Below are 14,314 nucleotides of genomic sequence, written 5' to 3' on the forward strand. Positions count from 1 at the left end.
TAACTTAATTAACAAATGTGGAGTGATTCATCATTGCTAAAGTGACATAAATGCTGGACATAAATTGTGCTAACAGAAAAAGTAACATCAATACAGTTTAAAATACTAAATAATTACTAATAAAATTCACAATCCTCTGGCACACATTAAGAATGAAAAATAAACATACCTGAAAGAAAAGCAGAGATTTCAAAAGATAATCAGATACTGTAAGGAACAACTTCCTAACAACAAATTTAAAAATGTGCAGGAAATGTATACTTTTCTAGGAACTTTAACTTAACAAAACTGACCAAAGAACTAGAACACCTGAATGGTCCTATGTCCATTAAGGAAATTGAAATCAGTAGTTTAAAATTGTCCCACAAAGAAAATACTAGACTTAATCTTAAAAGTGGAATTTTTTAATTAAGAAAAAGAATGCTGACATTACACAAAAACTTTCAGGTAAGAGAAAAAGAGGAATAGTTCTTCAGATTACTTTATAAAGCTAGTACAGGCATATTCCACAGATTTATATTTTCCCAGTAAGTTACCTCTTGTATTTAGGACCACAACATCACAAAACATATGTATCTCTCAAACAACATTTCAGATGATATTTACATAGAAAAAAATTATATTTTAGATCCCAAAACTCAATGCAACATTTTTACCAACAACCAAAAAAAAAAAAAAAAGTGTATCAAATACTTTGAGATATATCACAAACACAATTAGTAATATGACAGCATCATGTGTCAGCATATCCAAAAGCATCCTGAATATCAGTGACAGGCATGTTCCACACAAATGCCACTGATGATACAAGAGGCATTACTGTATCATCCTCAGTGTGAATCATTCTCTGACACATTTCTAGAGTGACTTTCATATTTCTTCCCCACCACCACATCTTCCTCCCTAATTATAACAATGAGACTGAATAAAAGTCAAGAAAGTGTTAAAGAACTTTATAGAAAAGGAAGCAAAACAAGCAGAAAAGCAATTACAATGAAAGAAACTATATTACAGCTAACAAAGCAATTATTTGTCAACAACTATATTATTTGGGGGCCAGGAAGCAAATTTAATATAGGTTTACCTTATTTTACTTACATTTTAGGAAATTAGTTTGGGTTCACAAGTAATCCATTATAATTTTTCCATTTAAAATAAAGAGAAATGGGCTCTGTTTTTGAACAGAACGTCTGATTTTCAGAAACAAATTATTAATGTTAAGTAGATATCTATATAATTTTAATATCAAATTTTTAAAACAGTATGAAAAAAATAACTATAGTCTCATCCATAAACAGAACTGCAGTAACTCTAAACAGAATACTTTTTGAAATGACAAGTTTTGTTTCTTCCAGAAATGCAAAATTGGTTTAATATTAGAAAATGTATTAATGCAATTCACCATAATAACAAAAAAAGAACCCATATGTTCATCTCAATAGAAGCAGAAAAAATAATAAAATTCAACATTCATTCTTAATTTAAAAAAACTATTAGCAATGTAGAAATAGAAGGAAACTTCCCTAACCCAACAAACAATAAGAAAGGCATAAAAATGTCACACACACCATACACACATGCTGAAACATTAGGAGTATTGGCTCATGCAATTATGGTAGCTCAGAAGTGCTAAGATGCTGTCTCTAAGCTAGGGGCCCAAGAAGGCCAGTGGTATAGCTAGGGGCCAGGTGGTGTAGATTCCAAAGGCCTGAGAACCAGGAGAACTGAGGGCAGAAGATTAACGTTCCAGCTGATAAGAGTCAGGCAGACAGCAAGCGAATCCTTTCTTTCTCCCCTTTTTTGTTCTATTCAGGCCCTCAAAGGATTAAGTGATGCCACCCACATTGAGGAAGTAAATCTCCTTTACTCAGTTTATTGATTCAAATGCTAATCTCTTCTGGAAACATCCTCAAAGACACACCCAGAAATAATGCTTAGCTAGATGGCTGAGGATACTGTGATCCAGAGTTGATACATAAAATCGACTATCACACATACCATTTTCATATAGATGTCAACTCTCCTTCAGTTAATCACAGATCCAATGCAACTCCAATAAAAATCCCAACAATCTTTAGATTGTGAAGTTCAGTGAAAAGATGATGAAATATGGCTTTAGCAGTACAATCCTGAAGACAAGCGTAATCAAACAATGACTACCAAAAAGGAGAAGGAGTCCAAGTGAACCAGTTCAATTCATTGAACTTTACAATCTAATTCTAAAAACTATGTGCAAGAGAAAAGGGACAGTAATAGCCAAGACTTCCCTGAAAAAGATCATGGTTTCTGCATGGTGATATGGATGTGGGAGGGCAGGGCCCCGAAAATATCAAGACATTATAAAAAATATAGTAATTGAGACAGCGTAATATTGACACAGGAGAGACAAATAGACCAGTAGGACAGAATAGAGAGTGCAAAGGTACATCCATGCAAAAAGAAAAAAAAAAAAAAACCTGATCTATGATGATGGTGGCATGGTAGATCTGTGTAGAAAGGATGGGCTATTGATAAACCACCTTAGAACAACTGGTTATCCCTAGAACTCACTATAAGCAAAAGTCAGCTTTATATGGATTAATTATTTTAAAATGAAATGTGCACAAGTTTGTCTGCAAAATCTCGTTTCCACTCCTAATGAGAAAATCGAGATGGGACAAGAAATGGTGGAGTAACAAATAAAGCTCACTTACTCTCTACCCTTTATAGGTTATATTAGGTTTCTCTTGCTACCATAACAAATTAACACAAATTTAGTGGCTTAAAACAACATACATTCATTATCTCACAGCTCTGTAGGACAGAAATCCCTGCTCCTTTGCTGTCAGCTGAGGGTTATTCCCAGGTACTAGAGGCTGCCCATATTCTTTGGCTTGTGGCCCCTTCCTACATCTTCAAAGCCAGCAATGGAGGGTTGAGCCCCTCTCATGTCTATTTCTCCTGCCTTCCCTTCTGCCAAATCTCTAACTCTTCTGCTACCTTCTTCCATCTTTATCCCCCTATCTCAAGGTTCCTAATATTAATCACATATGCAAAGCCCCCTCTGCTATGTAATGCACCATATTCACAGGTTCTGAGAATTAGGACATGAGTATCTTTCGGGGAGAGATTATTCTTCTGCCTTCCACACAGGGAAACCCAGGTTGCTTCATGTTTGCACTACCACTGTGTGGCTTGAACATCCTTACACAGTGCTTCAGCCCAGCAGGCAAGGAGGAAGCAGAGACTAGGTAGAAAATATCCACTATCTTCTTCTCATGTCCTTTCTGCTTACCTGTACTTAATAATTGGGTTTTCTGTACCAGGATTCGGGAGGCTGAAGCAGACAGGGGAGAGGAAGGATTTTGAATTGATTTCCTAAAACCCAACACTGATCCAATAATTGGAACAAATGCCTTCCTCTGCCTAATTTTGGAAAGTTTAGGGAAGAGATACAAAGGGAAGAAGAGAAAAGAGGAAAGTGGGAGCAATAATGTAAAGCCATTAGAAGAAAAACAGCATGTTTCCCCCTTTCATAAGAACTCAATACAAGAAGGTTCCATATTTGGGGTAGGGGTAAAAGAGAGGAAATGTCTAGCTCATATGAGTCATTTATTGGATGTCATTATGTACCACACACAATGCTACGTGATACCACAAACCTTTCATAATTCTTTAAACTAACCCATATAGTACATGTGTGTAGTTATTACCTTTAAATGAGGAAACTCAGGCTCACAATGATGGTCACATACCTAAGGGAACAAATATCAGAGGTAGATATAAACTAAATCTATATATGCTGGCTGCCCCAGTCCAAGAAAATTTCCTCTCTCTCACTGCATTAGTCCATTCTCATGCTGCTGCAAATCAAGACATACCCGAGACTGGATAATTTATAAAATAAAAAGGTTTAATTAACTTACAGTTTAGCATGGCTGGGGAGGCCTCAGGAAACTTACAATCATAGCGGAAGGGGAAGCAAACACATCCTTTTGCACATGGCAGCAGGAAGGTGAAGTGCCGAGCAAAGATCTGGTGAGATCTCCTGAGAACTCACTCACCATCACGAAAATAGCATGAAGGTAACCAACCCTATGATTCAATTACCTCCCACCAGCTCCTTCCCACAACACCGGGGGAGTATGGGAACTACAATTCAAAATGAGATTTGGGTGAGGACACAGCCAAAACATGTCACTGACTTTCCCTAGCAAGAAGGCAAGACTAAGGCATGTTATAATCCCCACACTGTGCCTTTCGCTGTCTTTAAAGGACAATCTTCGTGGTACTGCCTTCCTTCTGCAAACTTCCTTTTGCCCCAGATGTTACAGTGACTTCCTAATGAAGTCTGGAGTTACTTACCTTCTTGTAATAATTATACATTTACTAATTCTGTACAGTCATTTTCTCCAGATTGATTTTGTTATTATTCATGCTAGTCCTTGTGTGATGACCACTGGGCTGTGAGCCTGAATTTTCTTTTTTTTTAAAACTACTTTATTGAGGTATGATTGAGATACAAAAACCTGTATTTAATGTATATAACTTGATGTGTTCAGAGATAAGCTCTTTTTCTTCTCTTTCCTTCTTTCTTTTATAGAAGTAGGCTTCAAAGAAATAACGAAAGGTGCTAAAACTGGTCTCTGGATGAATCTCTGCTAGGACTTAGAGAAACATGGAGACCTAGTTGTTATCATACAACTTGTCTTGCTGCCACTTGTCCTGTCCCTTCAAGGAGTTATGGTTATCAGGAAAAAAGCCAATTAACAAACTCTGCTTTATTTTTGTGGTGATAATTAATCAACTCTAAGATTTCAGCATAAAATCCCAGTACCTTGCCCTGTGTGACAAGGCCCTAAGTGCCTTGCTCCTGCCTGGCTCTCCAGCTGCATCCTGTCACTCTGCACTCCTTACTCTACTCCAGCCACACTGGCCAAGGCCTGCTGTCCCCAGATCTTGCATAACCGCCTTCACACATCTGCTCGGAGTTCACCTCCAGTCTTCCTATCCCTAGCCCCATGAGCTACTGAACACTTGAAATGTGTCTAGTCTGAACCGAAATGTGCTGGAAGTATAAAATATACACCGGATTTTTATGACTTAGTAGATATAAAAGAAATATTAATAATCCCATATTGATTGCCTGTTGAAATATTTAAAATATGTTGGGTTATTATTAAAATTAATTTGATCTGTTTCTTTTTACTTCTTTTTTTTTTTTTTTTTTTTTTTTTTTTTGAGACGGAGTTTCGCCCTTTTGTCCAGGCTGGAGTCAAGTGGCATGATCTCGGCTCACCGCAACCTCTGCCCCCACCCCGCCTGGGTTCAAGCGATTTCTCCTGCCTCAGCCTCCCAAGTAGCTGGGATTATAGGCGCCCGCCACCAGGCCCAAGTAATTTTTGTATTTTTAGTAGAGACGGGGTTTTGCCATGTTGGCCAGGCTGGTCTTGAACTCCTGACTTCAGGTGATCACCTGCCTCAGCCTGCCAAAGTGCTGGGATTACAGGCATGAGCCACCGCGCCCGGCCTTCTTTTCACATTTTATGTGGCAATTGGAAAATTTAAAATTACACTCATGGCTCACACTGTTTCCATCGGACAGCGCTACCCTATGGCATGACCCTCTTTTGCTGCCCTCCTGGCACTTACATTGTAGAATTTCAGCATCCGGGCTCACCTGGTCAGTGGCCTACTCACCCAAGCAGAGTGTACCACAGAAACCTTACCTGGCTCACCCACACCTGATTCCCAGGCACTCAGGCCAGGGCCTGGAGCATAGTAAGCGCTGACTAAATATCTTTCGAATGAATGACTCTACTCTTCCTCAGCTGGACTCATGAATTCTGTCGGGTCCCAAAACACGTGGTCTAAAGTCTTTTGGGCTCCTGCCGCTGCCAGCACTGACGATATGCTCTTGACCCTGGTCGGGTGGGGGGATGTCTGGATACCTCCTCTGTGGAAAGAACTGGCCACACATCCGCAGAGGTGACTCGGGCTGAGAACCCAGGCTCCTCCTCCCTTTGGTGACACGCCCCTCGGTCCCTCACTGGCACTTCTCCCTCCGGCCACACGGCGGCGTCTCGCCGTAGCGCAGCGGCCGATGGTACAGCCCGCTCCCCCCTCGCGCTCTCGGACAGTGGGTCCTTCCACTTGTAGAAAAGCATTGTGGGACGGAAACCTGTCCTTTCTTCCCTTTGGTGCGAGCTTGGTGTGGTTTTTGCTCTGGGTCCTCAGGTATGGCGCCTGGCTGTGGCCGCGTGGTCTCTCACGCAGGGGCGCCGGGCGGGGGAACGCGGCCACCCTGAGTCTGGTGAGTCGACTGCAGCGGCCTGTGTCCGAAGTGTCCGGGGCCGTGAACAAGGGCAGCGGCCTGGCCTCAGGCCTGCGTCCCCACGTTTGGAAACGGGGAGCTTCGTGGATTTGTGTTTACATCGTCGACTATGCCAGGGAGTTCTCCAGATAAGCCTGGTTTTATTTTCGTCAGTGAAAAGGCCTTACCGTATAACTGACTTTATGCTTGCCCTGCCCCCGTGTAAAATAACTTAAAAGCAGCGTGCCTGGTTACAGCTGTTTCCACGTGCGGTGCTCGTCGGGAGTGATCACCTACCCTACAGGTGAGTTTTCACGTTCGTGCCAGACCAGTCGCCATTTAAAACGCATCGCATTTCACTTTTCATTATTAAGTCGGATTTTAAATCGTGAGAAAATTTCTCTGAAATGTATTGTCCGTTTTTAGGCTGTAATCGGGATTACTGTCAGCCAGTCAGCAACCTTATGCCATAAAGCCAACCTTATGCCATAAAGCCGACCTCACGCAGTGTCAGCCTTTGTGTTGCCCATTCACTTTGGAAACTAGTGAATGTGGTGTCAAAAAAGGCGTAAATTAAACGCTTTGCAGCCTTTTCCTGCCCTTAAATTTGATATCTTTGGTGTAGGAGCTGCGTAAGTAACAGTTGCTGCTTTTACGTTTTACACGCGTGATCTTGACCCTGCCAGCCTTAAGTGTATGGTTTCTCTTAGCCAGTTCTAATTTTTGTTCAGGTGGAAGATGGATGCCTGAAGTGTAGACTGCTGCTAGCTGAATACCATCTGGGAGCATAAAGATGACCTGAAGGTACGGTGATGTCTTAAAGCACTTTGTAATGGGAATTTTTATCACCTTTTAAACTGGGGTTCCTTCTCTAGTGAGTTTTAATGTTAGTGGTACATTCGTAGTGTTGCTCTGTCTGTAGCTATTAAGGTGAGTTAATAAATGGGACAGCCTCCACAGCTTATTTTTGGGAAGGTTTTGCTGATACTTCCTGAGAAGCCCAGGGAAATAAATACGCATAGTACTGGCATTCTGCATCTCTTTAAGATTTGTTTTTATGTGTAGTAATTGAGTTTTTTTAAAGCTTGTGAAATCGCAGGCATATTACCAAATTCTTGATTAAAATGTAATACAAAAATATTTGCTGTCGAATTGAGTACTTTATTTTTTCTCTTAGGATGTCCTTGGTGAGGATTTTGAAAATTTGATCTTCACAAGAGTTGCTTGGATCATTTGAAATTTCTGGGAGTCTGAGGAGTACTGACATAATTGCCTGCTGGAGTCTGTAAATACACATTTAAGACAGTGAGGATGTGAATAAATATATTAATGCACTTTGGCATTTGTGTTTTAAGTGATTAACTGCCAGAAATAGCTATTTCTAAAAAGTTATAAGGGAGGAGGGGTTCTTTTTTGATCAGTATTCACTGCTGTCACCATAATTAATAGCCTTAAAATAGCTTGTGTTTGGCCCAAAGAGAAATGTACTTTCTTCCAGTGACTCAAAAATCGTGGCTAGAACTAGACTGATTTCTAGTGACAGGTGTGCTTTACTGCACTCAATGCGTATTTTTCCTCCAACTAAATTGTACATTTAATGTTGCCATATCTTCTGCCTTTGCTTTGCAGGAAATGACAAATAATGTATAGAGGTATTCAAAAAATTTATTGAAAGCACTGTACTAGGAGCTGAGAACACGATGATGAGCACAACACAGTTCTTCCCTTTGGAAACATAGATGAGTGGAGGGAATGTCATCACAAATGTAAAACTTCACTATGAGATGAGTTCCGTGATAGGATTTTCTTAGGGAAACCTGAGAAAGAGTTGAGACTAAAGGTATGTGTCATATTTTTCACAAGGCAAAACTGGGGGAATGACATATACAGAGGCTTGGGCTAGAAAAAAGATACCGTTAGTCCACTTACTTTTGAGACAGTTTTGGCTGCTTTCCCTCTTCAGTGCCTTGTTTTAGAACTGAGTCCTTACTGAGGCTTGTAAGATGGCTATTATGGGAGGTGAGAGTGTTACAAAATGAGGCTGAAGAGGTAGGTAAAGAAGCCAGACCACTTCAGGCTCCCTCTGGCTTTATTAAAGCAAGATAAATCCATGGTGGAAAATCAGATTTGCAAGAAAAGGTAGTTGAACTAGGTTGCTTATTGTTGTCTAGACAAGAGACCAGCTTGGACTAGTAAAATTAGTGAAATAAGATCGTTTATAGTTGGATGACAGAGCCAACTAGACGTGGTAATAGTGGAGGTGTCCATAACTGCTAGGTGTCCAGCTTGCACACTGATGAGCATAATGACCCTAGATTCAGCTGGGGAGCAGCATTTAAACAGCTGAATTTTTAAATTACCTTTGAGAAATCCAAGTGGTCTTTTTGCAGTAGCACATTACTCAGTAGTCTAAACTACAGAAATAAACCTTAAGGCCATGGGTATAAATGAGATCTGCTGGTGGTAGAGGAAGAGGGCCTAGGGTCTGAAGTTTGAGAAACTCCACTAATTAATGGCAAGGTAAAGCATGATAAGCCAGAAAGGATGGTCAGTGGTAGGAGCAAAACAGGATTATATTAAAGAAGCAAAAGAATGTCCTAAAAATTCTCCCTGGGATTAAGTAACACAGTGATTGATATTAGTGGAGTAGAGGGAAAGATCCATGTTAGAGATAGCTTAAGATAGGGATTAGATGAATTGAGGGCAATGATTAAAGATACTGCTTGCAAGAAAACTGGCTGAGAATGAGAGGAAAATCTTAGTTGCTTGCGGGGAGGGGGTTTGTGGTTGTGAAAGATAGTTTTGTTTAATCTTAGTCTTAAATTTAAAACCAAGTAGCAAGGATCTAGCTGAGAGAATAATTGAATACATTAATATAGGAGAAGGACAGACAAAGATCCTGAAAAGGCTGGGAGAAGAGCATCCAAAGCACAGGTGGAGAGACAAAAAGGTTAGGGCTGCTGGCAGCTGTGGAGAGAACTGTACGTGGTAAGGGGGAGATATAAGATGTCCTGCATAAGTATTTTCCCTGTAGATTGCAAAGTTATCTATGGAGAGGAAAGGTCCAAAATAGTCACTGGGGAGAGCAGGTGAATTAGATGGCCAAGCAGGGTGGATGGATCATTTGAGGTTTGGGGTGACAGATCAACTGAGATCCACTTAGACTTCTGAAAACGCAAGAACACTTTAGAAATTAACAACACTTAAAGCTTTTTACATCATTTGTAAATAACTGGTGGAACTTAACACCACAAAATACAGTATTATAAAGAACTTTATAGGAATAAAAATATATGCAGTCTGAAAGTGATGCCTCAGTCCTTTTGCATCTGGGCACTAGTTGAGAACCAGCCCAGCCCTGGGAAGACGTCCTCCCACTTGTACTATTGCACAGCAGGCTAGCTGCAGTTCAGAATTCCAGAATGTTCATCAGATGCATCTGGTCTTGGTTGTGGTGGACACAGACACAAGATAGAAATGAATGATTGCTATCCTGTTCCAGAAATGAAAATGTGGTATCAAGTGAATTTTTACAAAATACTTATTCTTCCAGTTAAAACAAAAAGGTCCTTCAGCACAACTGTGCTTTAGTTAAACCATGCCTATAATCCCAGCACTTTGGGAGGCTGAGGCAGGCGGATCACTTGAGGTCAGGAGTTCGAGACCAGCCTCCAACATGGCAAAGCCCTGTCTCTACTAAAAATACAAAAAGAATTAGCCGGGTGTTGTGGTGCACGCCTGTAATCCCAGCTGCTCGGTAGCCTGAGACAGGAGAATCGCTTAACCAAGTAAGTGGAGGCTGCGGTGAGCTGACATGGTGCCGCTGCACTCCATCCTGGGCGACAGAGTGATAACATCTCAAAAAAAAAGAAGCAAAAGATAATGTATTTTCTCATGCTGAAGAAATACTTGCAGGTCTGAGATTTGAATTAAGATACCTATTTCACAGTTTCAAAAGTACCAGTGGCGCACACAACCTTCCCACCCCTACCCTTGACCCTTCATCAGGATCAAGTCTCTGTCTTGAGGCGGGAAGCTTGTATAGTTTTTATTGTTTTTGCTGTGTGTTTTCCAGCCAGGTTGTTTGTAGATGTCTGAGGTTTTTCTTCCATCAGGCTATCTTTAGACCCATTTCTTCTCTAAAATAAAATACATTTGAAAAATGTAGAAAGATTCAGAAGAAAACAGCCAAATGAAGTATCTTAATTACATCAGAAACCAAGCTGCTCTTAAATTTAAGATACTGAGTTAATTCAAAAGTTTCATAATACCAAAAGCTATCCAATAAATGTTCCCTCTAAATAGCTGTGCAAAATAAAGTTTGTATTTAAACTTTAATATACAAAGTTAGTCTGACATTTACATGCATAACGATTTTATTCATGAATATTAGGCATAATTCACCCAAATCAGTGTCATTACTTTTGTTAACAATTCCCAAACCAGGCTCTCAACCTTCTCACTCTTCCAAACAGGATAGTGATGGAGACTTGGAGGCAATTTATAATCCCCTGATTATATTTTCAGTAGTCAATGAATGGAACAATGTCTTGTGAGCCCCTATCACTTGTCTCATACGGAGAAACAGGGCAGCTGATTACCAGAGCCTGGGCACCACATCCACTAGTTTGTAAAACTTAGTTACACATCTCCCATCATTACAGGTACACATCTCCCATCATTACAGGTGGAGGCTCTGAGAATGACACTAACTCACAACTACTACTTCTTATGCAAACCCCTCCTCCTCTTACTTCCAAGGATGGTCTAACATTGTCAGTGTATCAGGCTGGCAAGCATATTTCCTTCCCCAAATGTATATTCCCACAAATAATGGGCTATACCGTCCCAATCTATTTTGAGATTTGTTTGAGCTAAAAATAAATAAATCCCTCTTAAAATGCAGCTACCTTTAATCTGTTCCTATGACTGGCTTAATTTGTTTTACTGACATTCAAAAAGCACTGATGGAATAATTATTCTGCCTATCATGGGAAGCATGAACCCATCTATTTGGGATGGAAGATTTCTAGATAGCCAGAGGTGGGAAGAGAACACCAGTGAATGTGAGAGGAGAATATAGCAGAAGAATTACCAGAAAAAAGTGCTAGGAGAGGACCTGAAATAAGTACTATGTTGTAAGTTTGTCTAGGATTGAATCTGTCCACTCTGCAGACCTTAAGAAATTAAGTTGCTATTCCCCATTAGCAGCCTTTGCGTGAAAAGGCAAGGTGAGGTGTAAGGCAGGTCACTGCCAGAACTCTGGTGGCATTGTGGTGGAAATTAGAACTTAAAGTTGTACCTTAAAAATGTACCTTTCCAGTTTCCATTGGTCACTCCAGCCCCTTCTCCGCTTGGCAGCCAGATGAGTGGCTTCCTTTTAGCACTTGGAATAAAACAGTAAGATCCAAACGCTTCCCACAGCCTTTAAGTCCCTGTGTTATCTGCCTTTCCCCTCAAGCTCACTACATGTTGTTCTTTCAGCTCCTCAAATACCCAGGCCCTCTCCAGAGTCAGCATTTTCCCTATATTCCTCACTCTGATTACATCAGCCTTGCGGCCACTCACATGGCTAGCTCCTCACCTGCCAGGTCTCAGCTTTAAATGCCACTTTCTGAGATGGCCTTCTCTGACCACCCTAAACATGTAAAGTGAGGTCACTTTGTTGCTTCTCTAGCTCAGGCATTTCTTTGTAATGCATACTCCTATTGGTTTTAACTGTTTACTTTTATGCCTCCAGGTCTAGGCTAGGGTCATCAAACTTTTTTATAAAGAGCCAGACTGTAAACTACATCCTGTTTGTGTCACGTGTTACTGTTATTTTGTTTTGCTTTTAACCCTTTAAAGGTGTAAAAACCATTACTGGCTTCTGGGCTGTACAAAGGCAGCAGACTAGATTTGGCCCTTAGGCCATGGTTTGCTGATTGCTCAGACCAGTGCTCAACACTCCTTAGATGGGCTCACTGGATATTTACTGAATTCAAAATCAAGAGTGTCCTGGAGACAGGCTTAGAATCAGTGCCACTGATCAGAAGATGCACGTGAGTTCTTGTATCTCAAGAATAGCAAAGTGAAAGCTATTCTTCCAACTTAGAATATGTGTAAGTTTTTTTAATTCCTGAGTGGAAATAAAAATTACTACTTGTATTGAAACCAACTAAAATTTAAGACAAAAAAGAAACACCGAAAGATAACTGCTTATTAATCATCACAATAACCCTAGGAGGTAGGTTATCTACACTGTATAAAAATTGAGGCTTAGAAGTTTAGCAGTATTAAAGTTACACAAGTAGTACACAGAGATGAAACACAAATGATTCAGGTCAGTCAGAATGCAAAGCCTAAACTTAATCATGAATATAATTTTGAAAAAGTACTGTCAACTTTAAACCAATCATCTATTTGGACAACCTATTAGCTCTCCCAGGCTGATCTCATCAAATATTATGCAGATTATAGTAGAAGCTGTGTTTACCATGCAGATCTCCATTCTAGACTGAGGCATTCATTCTCTAGCTGCTGGGAGTGTTGCCTGCCATGTAGCTCAAAACTGAGCCCCTCCCTAGGAACTGCCTTCAGTTGAAGAGAAACCCCCCCTCCCAGAACATCCCTTACCCAGTGACTTCTATGGGGTGAATGTGAATGTGTAAAGGTTCAACCCCCTTGTCCCAAAGTAGGATGAATTTGAAGAGCCATCTCAGCTCTAGAGCTCCCTGTGCGATCAGCTCTTGCCTCTGCCCAAACCCGTCTTTGACTTTCTCCCCAACAAGTATGGATCCCATGGGCACTTTCCAACAAGCTTCCTGCATGCAGATCTCCATTTCAGAATCTATCTACGGAACCTAACCTAAATTAGCACACGCCTTGCTCCAGTCATTGATAAAAACAAAAAGGGCCACACATGATAGATACTGCTTGTGTCAGGCTTCTTACATGGTCCAAAAACTGTACATGTGCTTACATGCATTTTTATGGGATGAGAGTCAGTAGATACAACTGGCTTTTCTAAAGGATCCATGATCAAATGACACTGAAAACCACAACACGACGAACAACGGGCTGACCCTGATCCATCAGCACATCAACTTTGTTTTTAGAGTTTTACAGTGGTTGTTTAACCAGATATAAATCCATCCAACTGTCTTGTTCAGCCCACATTTTTCCCATCTTATTAAAAAATACATCATGAGAGGTGGTATGAAACTCTTCCTGAACTATGTTTGCTACAATGTTCCCCTGATTATCAAATTCAGCTAAGTGTTAAAGTGATTTTGTTAAGGCAGCTAGGTGTTCTGTCTCTGAATTCCTTTTTAACTACATTTTAAAAACATTTCCAGAATTAAAGTAATTGTGATGGAGAAGACAGAAATAAAACAGGACTTAAGTAATTCTTCTGTCTGCTATCAGTTAACAAAGTGAGTCTATCACTTTCTCTTTGTTTCTCTGGCTCAAAATACCTGTTGTTACTATTGCTTTTTAATTAGTGAAACAATTGTTTCTTTATTCTGGCTCCAAATGGTCTTACAATCTTTGTTATCCTCAGCTTTGCCCCACTACCTCTACCTGTTATTCCTAACTCTTCCCAGATTGTGCCAGGGTTCTTGATCATGCACTTTTCCTTCCATGATTTCTACACGTTCTTTTAAAATACAGAATCTCAGAATGACATTAAGGTTTCATTGCCTGCCCTACCTCCCTAAAGAACTTTCCAAAGCACAAAATGCTTCTCAAAATTGTCATCAATACAACACCTTCTTCAAACCTTACTATTACTAACCTGATGAACTGTAGCGTCCCCAGAACCCTGAGCATCCGAAGAACGGGTCACTGGAAGTGGTGGTACAAGATCTGTTTTTGAACTGCAGAGAATGAGTTTTAGAATTAGTGACTGGAACAGTATCTAGAATCATAAATTAAGTTGGAAGAGAACTACAGTGTAGATATAAAACATTTCCATCAGCAAGTGAAGTTCTTTTAGACTGCACTGTTTTGGAGCCATGATGGTGATGGTGTACTCTGGCC

General features: G+C 40.3%; 1 protein-coding gene and 1 non-coding gene across 12 annotated transcripts in view; one reads left to right on the forward strand and one right to left on the reverse strand.

The window, feature by feature from the left end:
- EPB41L4A (erythrocyte membrane protein band 4.1 like 4A) overlaps positions 1 to 14,314 on the reverse strand; it is a 273,201-nt gene that overhangs the window by 11,036 nt on the left and 247,851 nt on the right. For 10 of the 11 annotated variants that reach the window (XM_063810543.1, XM_063810546.1, XM_063810540.1 and 7 more), the window contains 2 exons: positions 14,070 to 14,151; positions 7,938 to 10,431 (listed from right to left, as the gene is read on the reverse strand). In XM_063810543.1, coding sequence (XP_063666613.1) covers positions 10,303 to 10,431; positions 14,070 to 14,151 — 211 coding nt within the window. In that variant the 3' untranslated portion in view covers positions 7,938 to 10,302. Of the gene's footprint in view, positions 1 to 7,937; positions 10,432 to 13,356; positions 13,358 to 14,069; positions 14,152 to 14,314 lie in introns of those variants that run through there. The other variant, XM_054684526.2, reaches the window with a different exon arrangement.
- LOC112209346 (small nucleolar RNA SNORA13) lies at positions 6,805 to 6,937 on the forward strand. Its single transcript, XR_002944087.1, has one exon. It is a non-coding gene; the product is annotated as a small nucleolar RNA SNORA13 (small nucleolar RNA).

Source organism: Pan troglodytes, chromosome 4 (genome assembly GCF_028858775.2).
Source record: "Pan troglodytes isolate AG18354 chromosome 4, NHGRI_mPanTro3-v2.0_pri, whole genome shotgun sequence".
Taxonomy (NCBI): domain Eukaryota; kingdom Metazoa; phylum Chordata; class Mammalia; order Primates; family Hominidae; genus Pan; species Pan troglodytes.